Source organism: Quercus lobata, chromosome 5, assembly GCF_001633185.2.
Source record: "Quercus lobata isolate SW786 chromosome 5, ValleyOak3.0 Primary Assembly, whole genome shotgun sequence".
Classification (NCBI taxonomy): Eukaryota; Viridiplantae; Streptophyta; class Magnoliopsida; order Fagales; family Fagaceae; genus Quercus; species Quercus lobata.
Window position 1 is genome coordinate 68,780,014 of NC_044908.1, and position 26,758 is coordinate 68,806,771.

Here is a 26,758-nt window from a genome sequence, read left to right on the forward strand (position 1 = left end):
ACAGAATAAGAAGGGTTAAAAAGGTAATATATTCAACTAGTTTAATTAAAATAGGATTGTGTTAACATACACCACAAGATGCCTATTAACAACTACTTTTTTGACAATTTATTTTTTATGTCTTTTTTACGAGTTTATCTTCTTTTTTCAACTTTATAAGTATTGTCAGGTGTTTTTCTTTTTTTCAAGTTTTTTTTTTTTTTTTTTGTCTTTTTTTACACCTTAACAAGCATTACTCAGTAGTTGTTATCATTTTCCATTAAAATAAAATAAGTTAGCATATTCTTTTATATCCTTTTTTGTTCTCCAAGTATGTCTCGTCATCATGATTATTGAACATTTGACCAAAATAAATGGGAGACTACAATTATGAAAAGAGTTCGTCATCACAAACGTCAGCTATTGTGGCGCTTGTAATTTGTTCATGAACCTTTAACGTTCTTTTCTTTTCTTTGTTTTTTTGTTGCTGAATCATTAACCTTTTCCATTCAATAAACCATGTGTTACTGCCAAGAAATTTCTGGTACTGGGCATATTATAGTTGGCCTCCTCAACTAATATATAGCCCAACTCTTGTCTCCCAATTCCACCACGAGCACTCTCATTGCTCTCTTCATAACCAATCCTCCTTTTTCTTCATAACCAATCCTCCTTTTTCTGCTCGTTTCATCAAAATTCTAGCCTACATATTCAAGAAAGCCACCAAGAGCTAGCTCCCCAAAACAATGGCTGCTTGTATTGCTAATTCAAGAAGTGAAACTTCTAGTACTGATCCATTTACTTTGGACTCCAGCAAGTGCCAAACTAGTACTCGTTGCAGGACCCAACTTTGCAGACTCAATTTGTCAAATCTGGTTTCTGGTAAAACCAGCAACTGGGGTGGGAAGAAAGTCTCAAATTCATCAAAAACCACTCTGCATGATGAGGATGAAGATGGGTTGTTTTTGAAAATCCAAGAGGAAGCTTTACATGATTTAGAACAAGAACCTATCTTGTTCAAGTACTACTACTCATCAATATTGTCGCATTTTTCACTAGAGAGTGCATTAGCGAGTCACCTAGCCATGAAGTTAAGCAATGCACATATTGCTAGTGATGCACTCGTGGAAGTTTTCTTAAGCGTTTTTCATGAAGATCATGAGGTCAGGAGAGCCATCAGAGATGATCTCAAAGCTGTAAGAGAACGAGACCCAGCTTGCATCAGTTATGTTCATTGCTTGTTGAATTTCAAAGGTTTCCTTGCATGCCAAGCTCATAGGGTGGCACATAAATTGTGGTCACAAGGTAGGGCTGTCACAGCACTTCTAATCCAGAGTAGAATATCCGAGGTTTTTGCAGTAGACATCCATCCTGGAGCGAAAATCGGACGGGGAATATTACTTGATCATGCCACCGGAATTGTGATTGGAGAGACGGCAGTCATAGGTGACAACGTTACAATTCTACATAATGTGACACTAGGTGGTACAGGAAAAGTTTCTGGGGATAGGCATCCTAAGATAGGTGATGGGGTTTTAATAGGTGCAGGAACTAAGGTTTTGGGTAGTATAAGAATTGGAGAAGGGGCTAAAATTGGTGCAGGGTCAGTGGTTCTAAAGGAGGTGCCTCCTAAGACTACAGCTGTTGGAAACCCAGCTAGATTGGTTGAAGGGAAAGAGAAACTTGTCATATGAGACAATTGTTGGAGGATCATCAGTTGATCTCCAACAATAAGATGTTAAGATTCCTCATATTTTGGGAGGATCTGAGTTTTTGATAGATTATTGTTGAGAGCCTCTTTAACTTTCTTTGTAATGTAAAATATCTTCGTGCACTCTGTTTTAACATGTGGTGGTTTGTATTTAGGGATTGAGTTGATAATGTAGATGAAGCCTCTTTCATCTTAAATCATTGTGACAATGTCAACTTACCAAAAAGTAGACGAGAAAACATGAAAATAAAATATAAGTTTTGTATAGAATAATGACTTGCGTTAGCCACTTCTTATAGTCCTTCATTTGACTGATTCGACTCAAAGATATAATGATAGATTTCAAAGTATTCAGGGTATGACTCAGGTATCCACTATCAAAGTTATTAATGTGGTTCCTTGTGCCATTGACCACTCCAATACCTACAGGACTGTTCTCATTCAATTCCCTAGTTAATTATTAATTCAATGATCAAAATTTCTAACTTCTCATCAATTATCCTTTTAATCTAAGTGACAATTTATCAATAGTTTCCTAGGAAATTTCTCTTTCATATTCTTCTTTGTATATATTATTAATGCAATGATTATGACAACCCGATCCCATATCAAAGATTATCCTTCTAATTTAATGGTATATACTATATATTATTTTCTCAAGATTCGTCTTTGGGAGTGATTTTCAAGAGCATCTTTGTGATAGAGCTCCAATATTACTCTGCCCAGCTGCCCTGATCACTTTCCTTTTCTCTTTGGTTTAGTTGTCAAGGTATATACTATATATAACGCACGGTACATTTGCCCTGCTCGATCAGTTCCTATGTCGCAGGATGGGTTGAGTTTAAAAATTCAAACAACTAGATGGCTGGGAAAACAACAAGTTATGCACTACAATTATGTGATCTTGTCAATGAAGGCTGGTCATAAACACTACTGATAACATTCATTAAGTGCATTAATGATAATGAATATTGAATCATACTCCTCAAGTCTCATACAGAACCAACACAACTCTCACCACTGCCTGAACTGAAAAAAATAGATGGGGTAGCTTCCAATCACCTAATACAATTTGAAAAACATGGTGCAACAGCCAAAAAGCCTCAATTTCTATACACATATATATAATGATATAAAAAGCTCTCACCATGAATAAATGTGACAATTCAATAAAACTCTCATACAGGGAAGTAAAAGAAACACAAGTTACACCGATCGTGTAAAAGACCTTACAGAAAGAGGTCCAAAATAACTGCATAAATTTCTCTTCCGATGAAAATACAGATACAAAATCCCCTCACTATTGTACAACTCTGGGATTGTGTTATATTTTATCCCTTCGGGTGTTCAATAGATCGCATTCCAGAAGAACATCACTAGCCCTTGCTATATAATGAACCAAACAACACAGGATATCAATCATATCATAGCTTGATGACATCCACAAGATCAGCTTGTCCCAATTCCATGGACACAGTTTTCTAATATTCAAATGAAACTTTACTAGCAAAATGAAATAACACATGAATTATTCCTTTAAAGAGTAATTTTATTACGCTTCAATTTTGTAAAATTGTAACCTAAGTTTCAAGAGTTCATAGAAATTTATTTACCTTCTCTTGATATCTGAATGAATGAATATTAATAAAAATAAAGCCAAAAATTAAAAATTAAAAATTATAAGCATTACCAAAAAATTCGAAATGAAAAATCTACTAGCAAAAACAAGAAGGCCCATTCTCACCTCTCCTCCAAAAACGACCTGTTTGATAACCATTGTCTTGGCCTAGAGCTTTTGGTATCCATTGTATACAGATGAGATTCTCCCCTTTTACGGCCACCCTCATTCCAGGTTCCCTTACCTCCAACACTTCTCCTCTTCCTGCTACCCTCATTCCAGGTTCCCCTAGCTTCACCACCTCCCCTTGTCCAGCTACCCTCATTCCATGTTCCCCTATCAGTTCTTGTAAATTCCCGATGCTTTAACTCATTATTATTTTTGCCCCACTGTTTCCTACTAAATCCATTTCCCGCACAATCTCTCCATCCTCTATCTTCTAAAGTTCCATTATTCTGTCTAAATCTGCTTTCCCAAGGATTGTCGCCACTATTTAAATTTTTTGGCCCCTTTTGGTTCCAGCCCCAATCGTTATTCTCAAATTCACCCCATCCTTTATTTTTCACTGGCAAAGGATTGTCACCATTATCCCCCTGATTCCTACCCCATCCATTTCCCCCACAATCTCTCCATCCTCTATCTTTAAAAGCTCCTTTATTCTGTCTAAATCTGCTTTCCAAAGTATTGCCATCATTATTCAAATTCTTTGGCTCCCTCTGGCTCCAGCACCAATCTTTATTCTCAAAATCACCCCATCCTTTATTCTTCACTGGCCAAGGGTTGTCACCATTATCCCACTCATTCCTACCCCATCTATTTTCCTCACAATCTCCCCACCCTCTATCTTTTAAGGCACCATTATTCTGTTCAATTTGGCTTTCCCAAGTATTGTGACCATTATTCAAATTCTTTGGCTCCTGCTGGTTCCATCTCCTACCTTTATTCCCAAAATCATCCCATGCCTTATCCCCACCATTTCCCCAAGATTCCCATGGGTTCCACTCCCTTACTTCTTTTTTCAGAGCTCCAAGATCCACCACATTGGAAAATTCACGAGGATTGTTATTATTTTGTTGTTGCATATTATGCAACTCTTCATCCAATTCCTTAATCAGTTCAGGATCAATGTTAGTATTCCAATCTATTTCATCAATATAAATATCTGGATCAGGCAGAGAGATATCACAGAGAAGGCCATTGATCTCTGCCCAAAAACGTTTCTTCGCATTTTGAAATGCCACTTTACCAGCGGAATCATCCCAACTGAGCACATTATCTTGAAAGTGTATATACTTCTTATTATCTACTATCTTCCCCCATGGTATTCTTCCAACTGAAGTGCAAAATTTCTTTTCCCATAAAGGCACACCATCTTTCCCTCCTATAAGAGATAGAAAAGGGAAAAAAAAAAAAATCAATTTAATGAGCCCACTCAGATCCATGATTTGTGCTGATAAGAACTCTCCATCTAAACAAAACGAAACAGAGAACATACATGACAAAAGGAGAAAAAGACACCCATGAATTACAAATTTCCTCACCAGTAAAAGAAATTTACTCTCAGGAAAAGACATATAGCATTGAAGCCAGTGTACCACATTCAAAACAAGCAGAATATTATGAGAATCACATAACATATGGTAGAAACTTTCAGAGAATTCCTTTCTATGTATAAGTATTTCAAGAATTCCCATCAAAATTTCTAACATCAATAATGTACTAGACTGAGATACAAGGCAGGATGTAAGAGGCTTTGGTTATAAAACTCAAGTTTGAAACTCTTTGCTGATATGGGTCATAGTTTAGGGTAAGGACTTTTTAAACCAATAAAACAATAATCTCTAAACCATTCCAACACGAAAAACCTTATTCGTTTTGAAATACAATGCATAAATGTAAATGAGTTAGCTTCCAAACTAACACAAGCAGACCTGTATTCATTTCCTAGGTCACAGATGTTTTCAAGATCATAAATTTCCTTTATATATTAAAAATAAAACATTTTAATAGTAAACCTTTCAATGATTTCACTCAAGTCTTTATTCCTGAGATTGATGTATGATTGGATTAAAATATTCGCCAGCACAGAGTCCCCCTCTTTTGTAGAATTTGTTGATCTTTTAAAATCCATATTGCAATTTTTTAGGAGTTTCTCTAGTATGCTTCCAGTGTATTAGAGTAATCTTCTCCAATGATCCTATCAATAAATTGATCTTTGCTTATCAAAGAAAACAATATCAGGTTGCCAATGAGCATTAACTCAAATGGATGGTGAGGTCATGGGTTCAAAACCCACTGAGTGTGAATTAAAGCATGTAAATATGTAAATTTGAGATAAGATTCGACTTTATGGCGCTCTCTCTCTCTCTCCTTTGTTTACTGCTTGGATCACTCAAATCCAATGTTACAGTAAATCTACCATCCCTGGCCTCCCCAAAGATATAAAATTTACTAATTCAATTTCTTTACTTTCCAAGAATTTTCTCAGTTATCAAACAGACAGCAATTAAAAATAATAATAAAAAAATTCCAAGAAATCAGCTTTAGAAAACATAGTACAGTAACAGAGATTTCATATAATACCCATCAAGAAAAACAACAATGCCAATAATTCTACAAAAGTATAAAAGCACCCAATTCAACGAAGAACCAAAAATATTCAAATTTTTTTAATAAAAATTTATTAAAAAATAAAAACAGAACCTGGGGAAAAATTTTCAAAGTCGTATTCTCTCTGGGGAAGCCTTGGAGGCAGTTTTTTATGGTAAAATCTACGTAATGGATGATTTCTCCAATTACCCATTGCATCCACATACACCGAAACCCAAAAGATTGGGGGACATAAAAACTCTGCTCAAGCTTCTCTGATTCTCTTATTTTCACTCAAGAAAGCAAGAGAAAGAGAAACACAGAGAAGTAGAAAGTAAAAGAAAGATATTCAAGGTGTTATTTGACATAATATGGAATTAGTAAAATAAAAGAATGGAAGTAAAGGAGATAACTATGGTGAAGTGTGTGGTTTTTTTTATATATATTGTAATCTTATGGCTGGTGAGTGGGGAGTGATAACACACTGAAACGATATAAACGCAACCCAGTCCTTTAAACCCGGGAGAGGGAGAGGGAGAGGGAGAGTTTGTGCGTTGCAGAAACCTTTTAGTTTCTCCAAAAAAAATATTCTAAAAAAAATAACCTGTTAAGATTTAGTCATTGTGTATACTTATTTTTTTTAGTCCTTGCCATTTTTTTTTTTTTTCGAGAAGAAGTAATATTTATTAGAACATACAAACACGAAAGTAATCTATAGAGTTAAAGTAATATATAGATTTTTTTAAACAAACTTATAATACATTATATGACTGAGTACCACTACAAAATTGTCTAACCTTTGTAGTAGTAAAACTCTAACACACAACCGATGTGGGATAAACATCCCTATTTTTTTTTTGAGGAAACAATAATACTTATTAGAACACACAAACATGAAAGTAATATATAGAGTTTTTTAAACAGACTTATAATATATTATTGAATCTTAAGAGAGGAACCTAACTAATAGCAAGTACTATATAGCAAATCATATAATCCAAATCTCTGGTATTTTTGTTACTTGATTTTTTCAGGATTTAAGCATTTTATAATGTGTTTATGTTGGATCTTTTTAGAACTTAGAACATATAGAAGAATAAAGAAAGAGTATAAAGAGAGAAGATAAAATTCATGGATTACGTGGTTCAACCTAACGACCTATATTCACAAAGGAAAATTTTTGACAATTACATCTTCACTATACTAAGTTATAAACTTACAATGAACCTAATATGGGGGTATTTATAGGAGACTAAACCCTAAACTAACCATACATTAACCATGGTTAGTAGACTTGTATATTATAACTTCATAACTAGTATTCTTTATCTGCACATTAAGGATTGTCCTTGAGCCATGATTAGAATTGGACTTGATATCTTTAAGAAATCTCAGGTCTAAGAGTTTGATATTTAGTCCAAGTTCAAGCTTGAGCTTGATTTGACTTAATAATTAGGTCGAGCCAAGTTGGCTTCAAGTTTTTAAACTTTCTAACTATCTTAAATTCGAACATTATTTTGTTGTAGGGATGATTCAAGCTCAAGATGAGTTTATGCTTTTTTTTTTATAAAAGAAGTGTGGGGGGTGGGGCATGGTCACCCCGTGGACTTTGGACCAAGAAGGAGATTTTGAATATTCACTTTTGTGACAAAGGACCAACCCATATGCACACAGGAAAGCCAAAGCCTAGAAGAAGAGAGACCACATGAACTTGTTACCGAGGTAATTTGAGAGACTTGTTTGTCCTGAGATAAGGCGGCCCAATTGAGAAGTGATTAGCTAACTTACTGAGGATACAGCTTTGACTATCTTCCCTGAGGAACGCGAAGGAGAAGATGCAGAGCCCAATGAAACAGTCACCTCCACATTAATGAGCTCTTCCTACCTAATTTAACCCCATTAAATGCTGAATGATTGACCTCAACAGTAAGAATATCCCAAAAGTCTGCCTTTATGATCAAGAAATGGTAAAGGAAGAGTCTGATGGGACAAATATCTCCATAAATCCATCTAAGTGAGGAACAGCTGGAAAGGAGAGGATAAAGGAGGAAAGAGTCAACATGAAAAGGGATCTAGAAAAATTTAGGAAGAACAAGAAAGATAAAAAAGTAAGCGAAAGAACTTGTATTTTCACTTAGAACCTCCGTTTGTACCTCGGGAAACTGATTTTCATCAATCAAAGTGTTTTTTTTCTGTTTTCTTGACCTTCAATTATCTGTCTAATCTCCCCATTGCGGAATTTCATCCATTTTGTTAGAAAATAGTTGTGTTGATCAAGAATTAGAGAATCTTTTTCCTTAGTTTGTGTTTTTGACACCCATAAGAAGCATTTTACTTTTATTGTTGAGTCAAGATCAAATATTTACTACTCCCCAAACTTGTCTCGTTTACTTATATGATATGCATAAACTCATTAAACACCATTGTACTCAACAATTCACAACACAAAAACTTTGTGCCCTCTAAATAGTTAGAGCACTCATATTAGTAAACGTATAATAGCATAAGGGGTAAATTTAGATTGTTGTTATAGAAACCATGTAAATATACACATTTACTATTCAAATGCAAATCTATTTTTAATACTTATTTACTCATATAAATAAGGAGAGAGAGAGAGAGAGAGAGAGAGAGAGAGAGAGAGAGAGAGAGAAATACAAAAAATTAATGAAATGTAGAGTAAAATATCTAATTCGATATGAATGTTTTAAAATGTTGTTTTGAAAAGAAAATTATAATTTTTTTGCTAAAAGAAACAAATTTTTGCAAGATTCAAAGCAAATGATCTATCAATAATTTCTCCAATAATACTAATAACTAGTTAAAACCCCGTGCGTTGTATGGTTTTATCATAAACTTATAGAATATATATTTTATCTGATAAATAATAACCAAATAAATAATTATTATAATAAAAAAAGGAATAAATTGTATTGGTATAATAACTATCAAATATAAAATGATAACACCTAAATACAAAGTTACTAATTTGTAACATACCAATTGTGCTCTAAGGAGAATTTTGCATCTAGTGGATCTCCAATATAAATTCTGAGTTTTGTAACTAATTTGCAATTTTGTTAGCAATAATATTAATGAGAAAAAAAATGTTAAAAGTTGTTTTTACTTTTGAGAGACTGTTGAATAGCTCTTTGTACACTATATTTTTAGTGTATCCTTGTTCTTGTTTGTCATTATTCTTTATTAAAATCTTTAGTCCTTCAGGGCTTGTTACTCATGACAAAGCAACGTACAATTGGCCATGGTTGAACACTAGACTTAGCAAGTAGAGGCCGGCATTATTTAGAGTTTGTTCTTGACTTTTGTTGATTGTCATAGCATAACAGATCTTTAAAGGAAATTGTATTATTTTTAGGATGAATGACCACTTTGATTCCGTAGGAGATACAACTATTCGAGGAATAAGAACCTTTGTTCCGATTTTTGGACCTGTAATAATTTTTGTTTCTATTATCCAAGTTCCTAAATGTGTCACAATTAGCTTTGTTCCATTAGACTTTAATTAGCTTCTTTGCTTCATTGTCAAACACTACAAAATTTGCATGTACTGTTATATCGCCAACTTACGTGTCATGCCCGCATCTGAAATATTATTTTCCACCTACATCAATTACCATATATATATATATATATATATTCAAAATTAACCATTAGTAAATATATAAAATCACTTACCTAATTTTTGGAAATTCACATGCTTTCCTACACGTGTCACACCATAGTTTTGATTCAAGTTTTTTCAATTTTTTAGGACACTCATCACAGGAGACATACTATCACCCAGTCTCAGCATTGATCTTTTTAATAGAGGTCGTGCAATAAAATGTTGTCCTATAAAAAAGCATGTGGTAAATGTTACCATTCTAACATAAATCCCAATATCAACAAAATATAATTTTTGGCCCTAACTTGTTCTTTGTAACTCTCTATAAAGGTTAAAATTTCCGATAGTGTTCTTTTCATCTTAGAAATCTCATTAGAGTCAAGGACTGAACGTGATAGTTGATTCGGTTTCTTCAAGATTATATTGAAATTCAACATATTAAAATTGTCTATAGGTGGAATTTTTTAGTTCATAAAATAATAATTTAAGAAAGTATAAATTGAACTAACATAAATAAAGAAATTTAAAATTGTACTAACCTTTTTCTTGATTCTATGACTAGTGGAATATCTAAATTCACATGCAACTTTGAAGAGTTTGTAGAAGACAATGATAATTTCCCTACCATGATTCATACATAATTAGTTTAAATTATGATGTTTAAATACATATCATGTAAATCAAAAGAAATAATTGCTTACTCATATATGTCTTAACAATAGTTGATGTGATAATTATAATTGGACGCACAAAATTATCAAAACATATATTTTCATTAATTGCCTCTGCAAATTTATCCCAAGATGTGCTTCTAATTTTTTCCCTCTTGCATACAAATTTTTGTTAGACAATTAAAAATTTACCTCTTGACAAAATGTATGAATCTAAGTAATATATTCATCAATATCTAACTGACATGTTATCTTGAAGTTCGATTAGCCTTTTGTTCAATTTTTTCTCACGCACCTCTATCTTTTCCATGTGAGAAGTTCTTACGATTTCTCCTATTACATCAACAAACGATAAAGTGCTTGATAAAAAATCATGAGTTATGAAGATAGTAATATATATTGAGTATAAATGTATAACCAAAATTACCTATTAGAGTTGTGTTTTTGTTAGCAAGACACTTCAACTCATCAAATGGAACCAATTCAAATTTCTATTTTGCAATAAGTTGATCATATGTTTCTAACAACTTCACAATCCTGCAAGCATTCTTGTTTTTGACAACTCTAAAAGATTGGTTCCATTTGATGTACTTGTGATTCACAATCCTGTAAGCATCCTTGTTTTCGACAACTCTAAAAGATTTAATTCAATAAATTTTGCCTTCTTGTATATCTCTAAAATGATCAAGATATGATTTTCTAATACTTTCATGAATAAGGTTATCCTGAAAAATTGAGAATAAACTTAATCAACAAAATAAAATTCAATTGTATTTGAAGGCCTAAAAGTAATTTCATTATTTTACTTCAAAACTTACCTTCTCATCAAGTAGCACCAAATCAACACTAATAAGTTCATTATTTGTTTTAATATTAAGTACTTCCCACATTCTTGTGACCCTTACTTTAATATTCCAATCATCTTTTTTGGTGTCGATTTCATCCAAGAGGTTATATTTTTGATTTCGTCTATCTATTTTGATAAAGTAATATATAAAAAATAAAATTATTTTCAACAATTTTTCATCAAATTAATATCAAGACACACTTAATACTAAACTAAAAAGAAGATTGCCCTTGAAATCAAAATTAAGGGGATGGAAAGAGTATATCACCATTGGAAACAGTGACATATGTGACATACAAAATAATAGAAAATATAATGATTGATAAAAATCACATCTAACCATATTTGATTGATTAAAAACAAAGAAAAAAGAAAGAAAGAAAGAAAGAAAGACTAAATGGACAGATTGTGTTCTTTTATAAGTCAAAGTGTATAACTTTAATTGAAAGCTAGCTAGCCAAAGCTATTTTAATCAGGGAAAAAAAATTGTTATGAAAAATTTATCATCAAATTCATATCAAGACTTGCTTAAGAATAAGATAAAAAGAAGATTGTTCTTTAAATCAAAATTGAGGGAATGAAAGCAATATATCACCATTGGAACCCATATCATAAAAAACAAAATAATAAAAGAAATCATGTCTAAGCATATTTAATGATTGATTCTCAAACCATAACCATATAAATTGCATAAAACTTAAGGAAATTAGGTTAAACAAAAGACAAAAAAAAAAAAAAAAAAAAAAAAAAAAAAAAAAAACAAAACACAAAACCTATTCAATTTGATGGAAAAAGAAGAAGAGAAGAATAGAGAAAAAAAAATCGTATATAGGTATTCATTGTGAATTATTTGATATATATATATATATATGGGTTGGGTTGGAGTTACACTTGGTGTAATTCTAAATAATATTACACCACTCATTATTTTTTAATAGGATGCCAATTTTGACAAATCCATCGTTGGATTACATTATCTCGTATATTCTCCATGCTTGCAAAATTTCAAAATAATCGAATATCAATAGTGATGTCATCAATCAATTTTTTAAATTCAAGTGTTTGTAGTTTAAAATAATACATAAAAAATGTGTTTATGGATGAAATAGTAAATGACATCCAATTAGCATGAAAATTGGCATGTATGTTAAAAACATATAGAACATATAATCCAACGGTACGATTTCCAAAATATGAATTCAATAATAAGTTATTAGGTGGTGTAACACTGGTTAGAGTTACACCAAGTGTAACTTGAACCCAACCCTATACACACACACACACTTCACATTGAAGAAGTTGATATAATAAAAAAGTCTAATGTTAGTCTAATTTAGTGAGGTGTGAAGCTGAAATCTAAAATTTAAAAATAAGTAGCATGTGAAGAGGAAATCCCCAAAAAAAAAAAAAAGAGTCACAGTGTGTGAAGAGGAAATACAAAGAATTTAGAATTTTATTAAAACACTGAAAGCAGTTGCATGGAATTTTAAAATAGACCTTTAGAACAAAATCATATACTATGTTGTTGTTGGTTTTTTTTTAATGTGTAGTAATATAATTTAAAAAAAAAAGGATTAGATGATGATTTTGGATTGTCATCAAGTTAAGATTTTTTTATCAACATATAAATTATAATTGATAATGTAAAGAAATCAGTAGGCTGAATGCTCCAGGTTTCAATGGACTAGTAATTGCTTGGAAGGCCTGAAAAGAAAAACATGCAATCAAAGGTAACCGGGGCGGACTGGCCAAGAACCCTCCGATACTTAAGTTAGTTTCTCTCTTAAATTCTATAGTTCCAACTTTTTTGGAGTCGTGAAAACTTACCTCCATTTGATGTGAATGAGTGCTTATATAGTGTGCTTTTAAAGTAGTTACTTGTCTTGTAACTTCCCCTATATTTGAGGAAGTCAAAAGGTTCAGGGTTAACTTCTACAACCGCTATAGGAGTTAGAATATTCAATCTTATCTTCTATAACTGTCATTATTAGTTAAGTACTTAGTAGGAAGTTATAACGATGAACCAGGATCTTGCTCATGCTTCAAAATAATAACACGTGGTTCGATTCACTAGCTTTTGTAGATAAACCTTTCTGGAACTTTCCCAAGTGTCGGGGGTCGTCCAGGTGCTTTCCTTACGGACGACTCTCGTGCCCATGGACGACCGTCCTACTAGGGATGATTATCCTTGTCTTCTTGACCTAGACGATTCCCATGGACGAATTGAAGTTGGTTCAATTTTCAATTCACCATCAATAGTAATAAAAGTATTAGATAAAGGATTAGAAATTATAATAGAAGAAGATAAGGAAAAAAAAAATTATGTCTATTTTTTTAAAATCTATATATATATATATATATATATTTTTTTTTTGGTAATTTGATGAAACTACCGAGCCAAGACAAAAAAACAAAAGCCGCGCGGTACACGCGAAAATTTGAATTGAATTCAGACAGCGCTCCAAAGTACAGCGACAAGCGAACCCATAGCCTACCACGTGTCCCCCCGTTTCTCCAAATCTTAAAAAAAACATCCTTAAAATATTCACATTCATTCATAATCAAACAGCAAACTTTCTTCATCCTCTTCACCCTCTCAAAAAAAAATCACTCTCTCTCAAAATTTAGAAAGTGTGTTCGGAGTTTTGAATATAATCTCCGAATAATGGCCTCTCTGAAGCTGAAGCCCCACTCACGGTACAGCTCGTACGACACACGCTCCTCAACTTCCTCGCACTTTTCCGACCCATCTTCATCCACAGAACAACTAAACAAGCAGCTCATGCTGAACTCTTCATCTTCATCTTCTTCTTCAAAAGCACTCGTTGTCAAGTCCTCCAGGCCTTCCGATCTGTCCTCCCACACCAAATCCAAGCCTTCAAATCCCAACTTAGCCACAATGGTGAAGAAGTTCATGGAGAAGAAGCCATCGTCTTCTTCGTCGAAGGCGGTGAAGATGGTGATTCCGTCGGATGTGATTGCAGAGGACTTGAAGAAGTCGGCGAGGAAAGGCACGAGCTTCAAAGGCTTGCATAAGAAGCTGTTTGGGGCTGGGAATGAAACGAAAGCCTTTGAGAGTAAGAAAAAGAAGGAGGTGAAGGCTTTGACTGAAGTGAAGGAGAACACGAGGACTTTGGCGATGGTGTTGAGGAGTGAGAGAGAGCTTCTGGGTATGAATAAGGAGCAAGAGATGGAGATTTCTCAGCTTAAGTTCATGCTTGAGGAGAAGAGCACAGAGGTCAGTGACTCAGTGGGTCTTTTTTTTTTTTTTTTTTTGGTTTCTTTTTTGGGAAATGCTCTGTTTGGATTGAAAGAAAGGGAGGGAAAAGAAAAGAAAGCAAGTGGGGAATTTGGTTTGAACATTTTCTCTAATTTTTACAATTGCTATTATGGGCTCATATGAAATTCAACATGTCAATAGCTAAAAATTAAAGAACTTTTTTGTATGTAGCATTCCTCTTTGTCTAATTCATGACCGGTTACTAAGAATAAACAGGGAAAGAAAAGGACTTAAGTACGACTGTGGGTAATTTATTTTTGGTTAACAAAAAAAGTGCTTTCTGATTTATTTCAAGTTTTCAATTTTTGCTTCAAGTGTTTATTGTTCAACCAAGTAGTAGTAGAAGAGGTCAAGCCTTGGTGATAAATTACCGATTGTCCCAAAACTATTAGGAAATGATGAATTTAATCACTTAACTATAATTCTAACTCTCCTCCTCATGTGTAGCCTTAAATTCTATCTTAATAAGTAGAGCCCAATGCATGGAAATTTTAAAATTTTAAATGGGAGGTAGAGTGGAGACTTAGAGAATGGTGAATTTAATCACTTAATCATAATTCTAACAATCCTCATTAAGCTTGGGTCTAAACTCTCTTAATAATGGAACTTGATGTGTGGTAATTTTAACATTTTAAATGGGAGGTAGAGTGGAGACAAGGATCAAACCTGGGATCTCTTGCTCTAATAACATGATAAATTACTGATTGTCCCAAAATCATTTAACCATAATAGAACACTTGGTACGATGAGCCAATGGCAATTACCTTCCATAAAAAGTGATAGGTCATAAGCTTGAGTATGAGAATCAGTCTCTTCAAAAAATAATATAGGGTGAATTTGTTTACCATTATCTCTTCTAAACCCTACGAAAAGTGAAACTGTGAAAGTGTTGTAGATTTGTATGCTAGGTGCAACCTTTTACTAATAGTAGTTCTAAAACAACAATTTAGTGGAGTGAACTTTGATTTTAGATGCCATAATTTCCAGACCCATGAAACAGTTCCTCAATCAATGCATATTCTTTACATTTCACTATTAATTGCCAGATCATATTTGATCAAGTGCAAAGGGGCTAATCCACAATGTATTGAAATGTATGCATTTTGTGGACATGAAGGGAAGAGGGCATTTGTAATTTGACAGTTTGTTGTTTGTATGAGATTTGCAGGTTAAGAAGTTAAAGGATTTGTGTTTGAAGCAACGGGAAGAAATTAAGGCATTGAAGAGTGCGATACTATTCCCAGATGTTCTGAACTCTCAACTTCAAGGACTTCTAGAGAAGCAAAATTCAGAGTTGAAACAAGCGAAACAGCTCATCCCACCTCTCCAAAGGCAGGTCACTTCTCTCACAGGTCAACTACAATACCTTGCAGAAGATCTTGCTGAGGTATGATAAATGACAACACCTACATGGATACTCATTCACTGCCAAACTAGTTGGTTTGGTGTTTCACAAACTATTGGGCTGCAGAAACCAGAGCAAACAATAAAAATTTAGAGTTTTTGCATATATGATTTACATGATTTCATGACATAAGGAATAAATCATTACATATCCATGTTGTAAAATGACTATTCAGCTTAACTACCAATATTTAATCAAGATTAAACTGTTAATTCTAACTATTAAGTTGCCAATTGCTTGTGCTGATCTAATTACGCTGTCACTGCTGGATTCTTCCACTATAAAGAAATCTCCAATCTTGTGCCTTTGTAAAGAACTAGGTTAGAGTTAGGGTTAATAAGTTGTCTCAAGTGGATTCTTGAGATTTGGATGCTAGGATTTTATGTTTAAGGGCCTTGGGTTTTTGGGTGCAGCTATGGAATTAGGGTAATTGATGTGTTTAGTGGGTTCTTGAAGTGGAAAGTATCTAGGTTTTGGATGGGAACACTTCTAGGGTTTTGATATTAGTTATTAGTGATGGATTGCATGAAAATGATGGTGGACTTGTGGTTATTTCAAGAGAGTCACCACTTCCAATGATGAGACTTCTTCAAGAGAGACTCTACCTCAAAGAAAACCCCCAAGAGAGAGAGTGAGAAACTAAGCAACAATTTGATTATTCCTCCATTCATCATTGAAGGTTACATTGCTCTCTATTTATACAACTCATGCCCTATTCTCATTGGCTCACTAATTGAGTACGTGCTATAAATAGTATACACATCTGATTAATGTATTACATATGCACTAGCCCTAACTAATTCTATCTCCTTATAACCAACTCTTGAACTAACTTCAAGAATCAATCCAAGCTTGAATAATATGTTCAATTGAGCTCATGGTTGTCCAATAGAAACTTCCATATGTGTATGACCCTTGAAATTTGGAAACAAATGGAACATCTGGGTCAATCTGCACTCCAAGTAGGAACTGAACTGCCGATGGGACGATTCTATCTCCCGATTGGCAGTTCAACTCTTGATTGCTGAACCTGCCCTATTTTGGCTCCTAACAACCTTCTAGAACCAGAAGGTCTACTTGTTGTTTTCATTCCAATGTCAAAGGGAATTCGACTGATAAATAATGTGGCTTGTTCCCATTTGCAGCTCCAATGGTTCATTTATTGTCTTGACAACTAAAATTTGTGCCAATTTCATTGATATAAAACTTCTTAGAAAGTTGTGCATGCAATAAATTCTAGAATAGATGCTTCTTCAGTTTGCTAGTATGTGTGCAGGAGTATATTGAACATGATTCTCATATCAATTACAACCAAGAAGTACAACCAAGAGTCAGATGATTATTTCAAATGGTGGCCCTGAACAAGATTAACCATTAATATTATGATTGAGGAAATTATTCTCTAACTTTAAGGTTTGAATATTGGATTTGGACCCAACATGAGTATAGGCTTTTGTTATGAGATATTTTGCAAATTTAAAATGAAGATAATATTGCTGTATGTTGCTCTAAACATTTGCTTTTATTAGAAAAATTAGCATTTTTAATTTTTGCTTTTTTTATATATTTATAGAGACTAACAACAATTCTTGAGCAGGTGAAAGCAGATAAACATTCAGCAAGAGCATGTTTCCAACATCATGGCAGTTCTCCAAGGACACCAATATATGATCTTGAACAGGCCTCTAATTCTTTGGTATGAATACTATAATAGAATGCAAATTTCAAGCTATGGCTATGTTTAATTTTGTTATTGTTAATGCTGGATAGTTGTTCATGATATAAGTTCTAGTGTTTGATTTACAGTAGGCCTACTCATAGCAAAAACAAAAAAAAGGCATGATTGTCTTTTCTATTTCCTCCAAAACTTGAGAAACTAACTGTTACTTGGATTGAACTATCTTATCTAGTCCATGTCTTAGCATTGTGACCTTTGAATTTTAATAATTTCAATAACACTGTCCAAAATTTATTTAGGACTTTAGCTCTGGTGATCCAACAACTCCTGGTAGTCCAGATGACATGTTCCTCAAGGATGTAAATCCCTGCTTAACGCCCTATTGCGCCAAGTCAAAATCCAAAGTAAGCTCGCAATACTAGATTCCATTTCTTTATACTGTCAATATAATCTAAGAGCACCTTTATGAGACTCAAATTTATTGTCATTATTTTGCAGGAATTTGAGGCAACGGGCTATGATTCTCCAGATGATGAATTCCTATTTGAAAACAATATGGAGATCGGATTTAACTCACGAGTGAGGAAGATGTCCAAAAGTTCTGATTGTTGCCAAAATGCCAATACAGGGAGCACAATGGCCAGAGCAGCTCGTAGATCAGATGAAACCAAATGCACATATGGAAAGCAAATGCACCATAAACTTTTCTAGATAATGTCAATCCCCCTTTTTTGTTAAGCATTGATCTCATCTCTAGTTCTTTTCCTACCTGTATCAGTGTATTGACTGTAATTTTGGTCGGTATTAAATACATCATTTCATATATTGTTAGAAAATTAAGCCTAAATGATGTTAATCTATTTGAGCAGTACATTGCGCCCCCCTCCCCTTCTTTTCAAATAGCAGACTATGTTCTTAAACATAAGAGGTTCCAGTTCTATTCCCAGTTGTAAATGGTGTATTTAAAAAGCCTGTCAATAAAAGATGAGTGAAGTATAAGTTTGTTATTTTGTGAGACATTGTGATTTTGAAACATTTTTTACAAGTCTAAATTCTTAAGCAGAAAGATGTTATGGCTGTGAGAATTTTTGTTAACAAATAACCGAACAGAAATGGGGAGCATGGTTGCTTATTAACATAGCATAGATATATTCTACATATCTATAGCCCACAACTCAGATGACTTTGATCCCCTCATTTACTTGGGCTTAACGTGGCCCTCGTTTTGTCCTTAAAAGGGTTTTGGTGGTTTGTCTTGTCATATTTGTCCGAGAGTATGGGCCTTCAAGGCCCACTGTGTAGCATGTAAAAAAAAAAAAAAAAAAAGCCATGAACATTTTTTTTTGTTTGAACAAATTTGAGGTTTGTAATTAATTTTTGTGTTGTTGAATCACCTAAAGTTATATTAGGTTTGTTTGTTTTTGTTTTTTGTTTTTTTTGGCTGAATGAAAAAGGGGGTTTCTGGTGTGAGCTCATCGACCTCACGTCACGTGATGACAATGGATAATACCACGTGTACCACATGGGCCTTGCTGAGGCTATCGCTCGAATTGCTCCTTTCTGGGTGCAGAACAAGGACTCCTATCATCAAGCCACACTCTCATGTGGTGCTTATGATGAATAGTTGGTAACTACAAAAAACAATAGCAAATTTGGATAAAACCACATAAGTTTTATCTGTAAATATTTATAATGCTTTTGAAGCCAAATGACTCAAAATTTATTCCATTAAGTTATCCTATGTTATGTTTACTTGGTTTTGATCAACTCAATATATTTTTAGACCTTTTTTGCACACATATAAAAAAGGTCGTAACTAGTGTATAAAATTCTCATTATGGTTTAGAAAAGATGATTGGTATTCTAATTTTTTTTGCAGATTTCTGTTTAGTTTTAAAAATGATTTGTGCTTTAATCAGGGACACACCCACACAAGGGCCCAAGGAGGCCTTGCCCCCCTGAGTTGCATAATTTTTCTTTTTCTTATTTTCTTTGTAAATATATGAAGGCATAATTCGAATTGGACCCGAGAAAGGAGGTTTGGGTTTGTTTAAGATAGCTGAGTGGAGGAAAGATCCTTTTTCAGGTTTATTTGGAATTTTTTTTGCATACAGCTCTATTTGGGCAGCTTAAACTCCTATATATCTTCTTAAATGTAGATCTATGCGACTCTATGGTAGGTGGCTATTTTAACTAATTGCTCATGGAATTGGAGAAAAATCCTTTAACCAAGGGTTGTGGGCTAGTCCTCACTATCAAAACATGTCGTAGGAAATAGGGAAAATTTTGTTGCACAGCATGATTCTTAACCATAGTGGTCCCTTGCCGCAAAAATATGGTAATAGGGTGATGCATCACACAAGTTGCTGCTTTGACAGTTTGTCTAAGTTTATAGTTAATGGTCTTTGGATGTGGCCTACTGACAAGTCAGAAAGCTTTGAACAAAATCAAAGTAAACTTTGTGAAGTGCAAATTGATGGTGAGGATAGAGAAGATTGGGTGTTTGCTGCAAATAAATCAAATAATTGCAGGGGTACGCAGTGTGCAGTTAGAGATGTGAAGCCTATAGAGTTCCTTGGTGACAGCTGGTTTGGTTTTCTAAAAGCATCCCTACTAAAAGGATGCCTTCATTGCTTGGTTAGCTTTTCAGCATAAGCTTACAACCCAAGATAGTCTGGTTTCTTGGGGGTACAAAGGATACTTCCATGCTCTTTTGCAATGGAAGAATCGAATCCAGAGATCATCTTTATTTTGATTGTCCCATCTCTAAAATGATTTGGAAGCAGATTCTGACTAGGGTCAGGCAGGTTGGGTCATGGAGTGAGGAAGTTGATTAGGCTCTGAAGAAACTGAAAGGGAAGAGTTTTCAGAAGACCATATGCAAACTGGCTCTTGATGCTACCATGTAGTTTCACATTTGACTTCATCATAATACTAGAAAGGCAGAAATGGAGCAGGTTCTAGCTACTATGTCTGATGTTAGGTATTGTTTATTTTGGTCTAGGAATGTTAAGAAATTCGATTCTAAAAAGGCTTCCTGTTTCTCTTACTTTCCGTTTTGTTGATAGATCTACAGTGGTCTAGCTGCTGTTGCTTGTTTAGCGTTGGCTGTTAAGGGCAGCTGGTTGCTGCTTATTGTTCTGTTTATCATCCTTCATCAAATTTAAAAAAGAAAAAAAAAAAAAAAAAATTCCTGGAATGGAAACAATATAAAATGAACTGGACAACAATACTGCTTTATTATTGCAAAGTGGGAAGCAAAGATGTTCTAACTTCACTACATGGTACATTGATGTCTTTGAAGACGTCCATATTACACCAAACTTCCTTCTGCCCTTGCTCAGGCCATCCCACCGCTTGTAGCTGTCCTTATTATCTGAAAGAGGGCTGCCAACAAAAAGATCAGGGGAAATCAAGTGATCAATTGCGTGTTAAAAAAAAGGGCAACTTAATCACCTAAGAAAATCTAATGTCTATGTATATTAACAATGATACTATTCACCAATTCAGTAACTATAGGTCCAAAAATAAACGTCCCCCCAATCAATTCTATAGTCTTATCCCACCGGCATGCATCAAGGAATTTAGAATAAGCAAAATTAAAAACTGGCACCCCTATATGCTACCAAATATCATGTTCTTGACCTGTAAAGTTGCAACAAGCAGATACTATCAATGTGAATGATAAACATTACAGTGCACATATTTTTAGCATGCTCCAAGAGCTACATTAATGTTACTCAAACCCACACATCATAAATTAGTTCTATAGCCCACATCCCTGTCAGAATTACAAGAGAAAAGCAGTAACCACTAGATTCAGAATTACAAGAGAAAAGAAGTAACCACTAGATGAAGTCCACAATGTTACACAATAGCATGTTTATTGGACACATATTTTCATCTTTTTAGCAAGTTCATGCAACAACTTTATGTCACAGTAGACTTAAAAAAGAGTAAAAGACTCTGCCAAGATATAGTAAATATAAAACATGTGGAAAATTGAATAAGAGCCCCTTCACCCCCAATCTTCCCAAAAGGCTATTAAAGAGCATTAATAGTACGTCAACAATAAGAAGTTAGAAAGGCCATACATGATCCAATGACAACAAAGACAAAGAAACCAAGAACGATAGGCCCAACTGGGTAGTCATTTCCCTTCTTTGAAGTGGTTTCAGGCACTAATCCCCTCTTTGTGATGTTCTTCTGAAACTTTGCCACTTTCCTCTCAGAAAGGCGCTTTGAGGTAGTCTGTCAAATCCATAAAACAACCAATACACGTTTCCATAAGAACTATGAACCACTGAAATGAACAAATATCTAAACTCCTGTAATCATTCTGCTTATACCAAAATGCAAATTACCTCCAAAAAAGAAAAACAAAAAACATCACACAAAGAAACAATCATTTTGCATTCAACCTAACAGCCAAACCTTACTACCAAAAAATTTGAGGTCAGCACCGAATCCTATGCAGACTAATCAGGGATAGTCACAGTATTCTATTTGGCATTCAACCCATATACGAAAAATCATTGAAAGCACCAACTGTAGTTCCTAAAAACATAAAATAAATTTCTTAATCTTCAAATTAAATTAAAAAGAGGAATTTCAGCACCAAATACCAAACCACACTCTACAACAGCATAGATAGTACTAGGATTCAATCATATATTTAAGTCCAAGCAATCACATAGAAAGGGGCTAACTTGTTTCTTTCACTAATCCTATCCATCCATCCATCCAGGACCAAACCAACATAGAAAAATCACATAAACACACCTTATTTTAATCAAATTACAAAGCATTTGATAGTGATTTCTACTTTACCCAGAAAATGTAAAAGCTTTACAAACCCAAATTTTATACCCATAGCTGAACCTTTTGCCATAAGATTTGAGCACTAGAGCTCAAATGGGGTTAAAAAATAATAATAATAAGAGACAATTGAGCAGAAGTAGCAAAATCCACATGCTTATATAAGCGTGTTCATCCCAAAAATAAAATTTGTATGCAAAGCTATTTCCTTTTAAGCTTATTCATCCTAGAAATTAAAAAAAAAATTAGAAAAGAAAAAACAGAATTAACATGCAACTGTGATTTTTCTTTAGAATTAAGGTCAGCAGTGATATACTAAAATCACAAACCAGAAAAGCAAGAAGGGAAAAAAAAAATAGAACATAAATTTTGAGAAATTGGCAAAAAAAAAAAAAAAAAACCCTTTACAGACTGAATGGAACCAAAGAGAATTTGATTAGAATCTAGAGAGATTAAAATGGCAGAGAAAAATGAGGAGGAGGAAAACTAGGAATTTTACAGAGTTCTTACCATTTTGCGTCTTTGGGTGATGCAGGAAAACTGAGAAACCTGAAAAAGTGGCTTTATTTTTATTTACTTTTCATTTTTTGGGGATACCTAGGACTTTATATATTCCTGGTTCTAGTAATACGTGTCGGAACAGAACGTATCATTTTTTTTTTTTTGCTGAATACGCATCAGTTTTATTTATTTATTTATTATGGGATAAGATCTATATTTTTATTTAGCCCTTATTTAAGAGGGGGAAATAGAATAAAATGAAAAAAAAAAATTTAGAATATTCGTTTTTTATTTGTTTGAGAGTTTTAATGGAGAGAATGAAAACTCTATCCCCTTGTTTGAGAGTTTAAGTCGGAGAAAATAGAATGGGTAGTAGGAAACAGTTAGGATGAGTTAGAGGGAATGAAATTAGATTTAATGAAATTAGAAGTGACAATTAAATTATAAACTTTTGTTAAATGATATATTTCTTACACCATATGAAGCCACTTTAGATTGCATCTATCCTCTAATTTCATTGTCTTAAATTATAATCTCATTATAAGACTTTTGTAAGACATATATCTTTGAAACCTTTCAATCTGTCTCTTTTGGCGAAACAAGGCTAGCGGCTTTAGATGGCTCAAAATTCACTTGTGTACAATTTCTTCATGGCAAGAAACTTTAAAAACTGTGATTTTGTTCAGGCTTTGTTGGGGAATAGGCCATCATATGTTTGGAGAAGCATTATGGCGGCTCAAGAGGTTGTCAAGAAAGGTATCAAATGGCGTGGGGGGAATGGGTAGAGTATTCAAATCTGGGATGATAAGTGGGTACTGAATTCTTCCTCGTATAAGGTGTCAGGGGCGAAAAAGTTTCATTCCCGACAAATAAGATTTATGTTAGGTCGGAGGGTCTAAACCGAAACTCGACGATGGACTTGATGCACGACCTAAAGGCTATCGATGAAGATCCAAGAAGTCCACTATATTTTATGCCTTGGGCTTAGATTGGAACCGACAAAAGTGGCCCATGAACAATCCCTACAACGAACACGTCAGCATGGTTGGAAAACATACCGTAAGAAATAGCCTAGCGGTAAAGTATTTCTGCAAAAAATAGCCCAGCGGTAAAGTGTTTTTGCAGGAAAATAACCCAGCGGTAAAGTGAAACAAAACAAAATAGGTCTCCAGCTGTTAGTTACTTTACAGACTAAGAGAAATATCTATGTTTTCAGACTCATCATCCGTTAACTCCGAAGAGGAGTCTTCTAGTACAACAATATGAGGGAAAAACTCTATAGTAACAGTTACATCATAACCATTGATAGTAAATGAATAGCTAAATATCATGGGTTCCATAATGACAAATAATGGAGAAGACTTAGTGTGAGATGAAGGGAGAGAGAGAGATCCTAGTTAGCGCAGCAAGATCATTATGGTGCTATAGCATGCTCGTGAATATAGTGTATGTAGTGAGTAGAGAGAATCATTTATGAGTAGTATGAATAATGAGCAAGAGTGTATAGTAGTACTGCTGGAATGTTCTGCTGGGGCAAGTAAGTGTTTAAGAGTAGAGCTACGTGAAAGTATTTGTGAGCTAAGAGCTGGGGAACTTAGTTTCTAGGCTTGAAACTAAAGAGCTCGGAGATTTTTTCAGGTCTGAGAGAAAGCTTAAGCAGAGAAGAAGAACATTTTTTGGTGTATGTCTTAGTGTATTGTTGGTTGGTTGAAGCATTAATGGAGAGTTCCATTTATATTAGGGTTTTCAGGGGGTGATTAGCAAATAATCTTTGCTAAATCTTCCTCAATCTCTAGAAAATTCTTAGAGAATCGTTCTTAAGATTTTTAGCTAAGAGTAGTAAGCTCAACTTTAGAAGGTTCTTGCTGTTTTGGGTAATAACAGCTGGGTTTCTGGTTTTAGCATTGAATGCTGATTAGCCTTGGCTGATGGGATTAGAGCATGCTTTAGGCTAATGATCTTGGTTATGCGGCAACTAGAATCAGAGTTCCCTAGGGCAGATTGGACCACCCCAAGCCAATTGTCAACCTTGGAGCCCTTACTGGGAACACTGCTGGGATCCTCTTGGTGCCCTCCAAACCACATTTCACTAAGTTTTTCCATTTGGGGTTCATGTACTTGGTTCATGAACCAGAGAATACATATTTTTAGTATGAAAATGAGCTGATTTTGTGTTGTTTCAGGAGCTTCATCGGTCTGATCATGGCAGTTTTGGGTTCTTGACTGAATGAGCTGAAGGAGAAAGAAGTAACAGCTGGCTGAAGCTTTCCTAGCTTTCCTAACTTTCTGTCACATCACCTTCAGCTTTATGTCACTTGAGAAATGATGGGATTTCAGCTTGTGGAGAAAGGATTCATCTCCTGATGGACACGTGTCTATTTTTTGATCTGATTAGACAAGTTGGGACTTGATGGGAAGGAGCTCCAGCTGTTCAATTGTTGCGAAAATTTGGCTGACCAGTTCACGTGTTTTTCAATTGCTAAGATTTGTGTGTGGGCTGGCCTGACCCAGCTGGGCTTTGTTGATAAGCTTGCTTGGGCTTGGTTAACCCAACAAGATGAGTAGTTTTGCCATGAGTGATAGTCATGGGCTTTATAGTTAGTTGATTATGGAAATAATAGACATAGTTCCCATAAAATTTTGTGAAAGAGATATTCTTTTGAGAGATGAGTAATTTGTATTTTCCATGAGTTAGGGATTTAACAAATGTTAAAATAATATTTGAATTTAGTGAATATGTGCCAAAGTAGCATTTGGGCTTCATGAAATAGTTGCCAAAAGATTATTTGGGCTTTGCAAAATAAGTGCCAAATTAACATTTGGGATTTGAGTATAAAGTAATTGTTTTTGCCAAAATGTTATTTTGGGTTTTGTAAGATAATTGCTAAAATGGTTTTGGGCTTTGTAAAATGGATGCCAAATTAGCATTTGGGTTTTTATAAAAATAGTGTAAAGATAATTGCCAAATTAGTACTTGGGCTTTATGAAAGAGTTGCCAAAATAATATTTGGACTTTTATAAAATAGTGCCAAATTAGTACTTGAGTTTTGTAAAAATAATGCCAAATTAGTATTTGGGCTTTGTAAGATAGTGCCAAATTAGTATTTGGGCTTTGTAAAATGGGCTTCATGAAATAGTTGCCAAAAGATTATTTGGGCTTTGCAAAATAAGTGTCAAATTAACATTTGGGCTTTGAGTATAAAGTAATTGTTTTGCCAAAATGTTATTTTGGGCTTTGTAAGATAATTGCTAAAATGGTTTTGGGTTTTGTAAAATGGATGCCAAATTAGTATTTGGGCTTTGTAAGATAGTGTCAAATTAGTATTTGGACTTTGTAAAAATAGTGCCAAATTAGTATTTGGGTTTTGTAAAATGTTTTTGAGATTTTGTAAAGTATTGCCGTGTAGCAATGGGCTTTGTAAATAGTGCCACATTGTAGCGGGTTTTGAATTTGCCACATCGTAGTGGGACTTTAGGGAGTTTGAGCTTTCTTTGGGTTTTTCCTATAAGCTAAATGATGTTGGGCTTTGTGTGGGGATAATGTAATTTTGTGGCCCAATTTTGGTAGTAATATGATGAGTATTATTTGTGGAGAATTTAAGTTGGATGATATGTGGGATATAATGGGTAATATTTGTGAGAGAGCCCATGGCAATTTATGGGCTTTTATATGGAGTATTTGTGAAGATCCAATAACTTGGAGAAAATTTGGGTAATATATATGGAAAATATTTATGTGGGTTTTAAAAAATTTGTGGGCTCATGTGGGTATTTTTTGAGTGGGCTAACAAAATCAAGGCCCAAAAATTTGTATCACAACACAAGGTTGTCTCCCCTAGAAGTCTACTTCCATAGGTCTCTATGGTTAGTGATCTTATTGATTTGGATAATAAAAGCTAGAATTTGGATATGCTTAAACTTGTTTTCCTTCCTTTTGAGCCTAGAAGATATGAGTGGAATTCGATTGAGCAATAGGCTAAGGATAGGCAAATATGGGCAGAGACTACATATGGGTTATTTTCAATTAGGAGTACTT

At 34.1% G+C, this 26,758-nt stretch overlaps 4 protein-coding genes across 4 annotated transcripts; 2 read left to right on the top strand and 2 right to left on the bottom strand.

Annotated features, from left to right (window-relative positions):
- The first annotated feature begins 639 nt into the window (after positions 1–639).
- LOC115992176 (serine acetyltransferase 1, chloroplastic-like) lies at positions 640–2,126 on the top strand. The gene has a single exon (XM_031116261.1). It carries the CDS (start codon positions 726–728, stop codon positions 1,671–1,673), a length of 948 nt encoding a protein of 315 aa, XP_030972121.1. The 5' UTR covers positions 640–725; the 3' UTR covers positions 1,674–2,126.
- Positions 2,127–3,375: 1,249 nt separating this feature from the next.
- LOC115992826 (bifunctional endo-1,4-beta-xylanase XylA-like) lies at positions 3,376–4,763 on the bottom strand. The gene has a single exon (XM_031117065.1). It carries the CDS (start codon positions 4,748–4,750, stop codon positions 3,431–3,433), a length of 1,320 nt encoding a protein of 439 aa, XP_030972925.1. The 5' UTR covers positions 4,751–4,763; the 3' UTR covers positions 3,376–3,430.
- Positions 4,764–13,705: 8,942 nt separating this feature from the next.
- Positions 13,706–18,295, top strand: LOC115991007. Its single transcript, XM_031114765.1, has 5 exons — positions 13,706–14,290; positions 15,489–15,707; positions 17,323–17,421; positions 17,703–17,807; positions 17,902–18,295. Exons 1-5 carry the CDS (start codon positions 13,706–13,708, stop codon positions 18,112–18,114), a joined length of 1,221 nt encoding a protein of 406 aa, XP_030970625.1. The 3' UTR covers positions 18,115–18,295.
- A 2,318-nt stretch (positions 18,296–20,613) lies between these two features.
- Positions 20,614–22,826, bottom strand: LOC115989265 (stress-associated endoplasmic reticulum protein 2-like). The gene is made up of 3 exons (XM_031112934.1): positions 22,732–22,826; positions 21,498–21,654; positions 20,614–20,790 (listed from the first exon to the last, which is right to left on the bottom strand). Exons 1-3 carry the CDS (start codon positions 22,732–22,734, stop codon positions 20,744–20,746), a joined length of 207 nt encoding a protein of 68 aa, XP_030968794.1. The 5' UTR covers positions 22,735–22,826; the 3' UTR covers positions 20,614–20,743.
- Between the last annotated feature and the right edge of the window lie 3,932 nt (positions 22,827–26,758).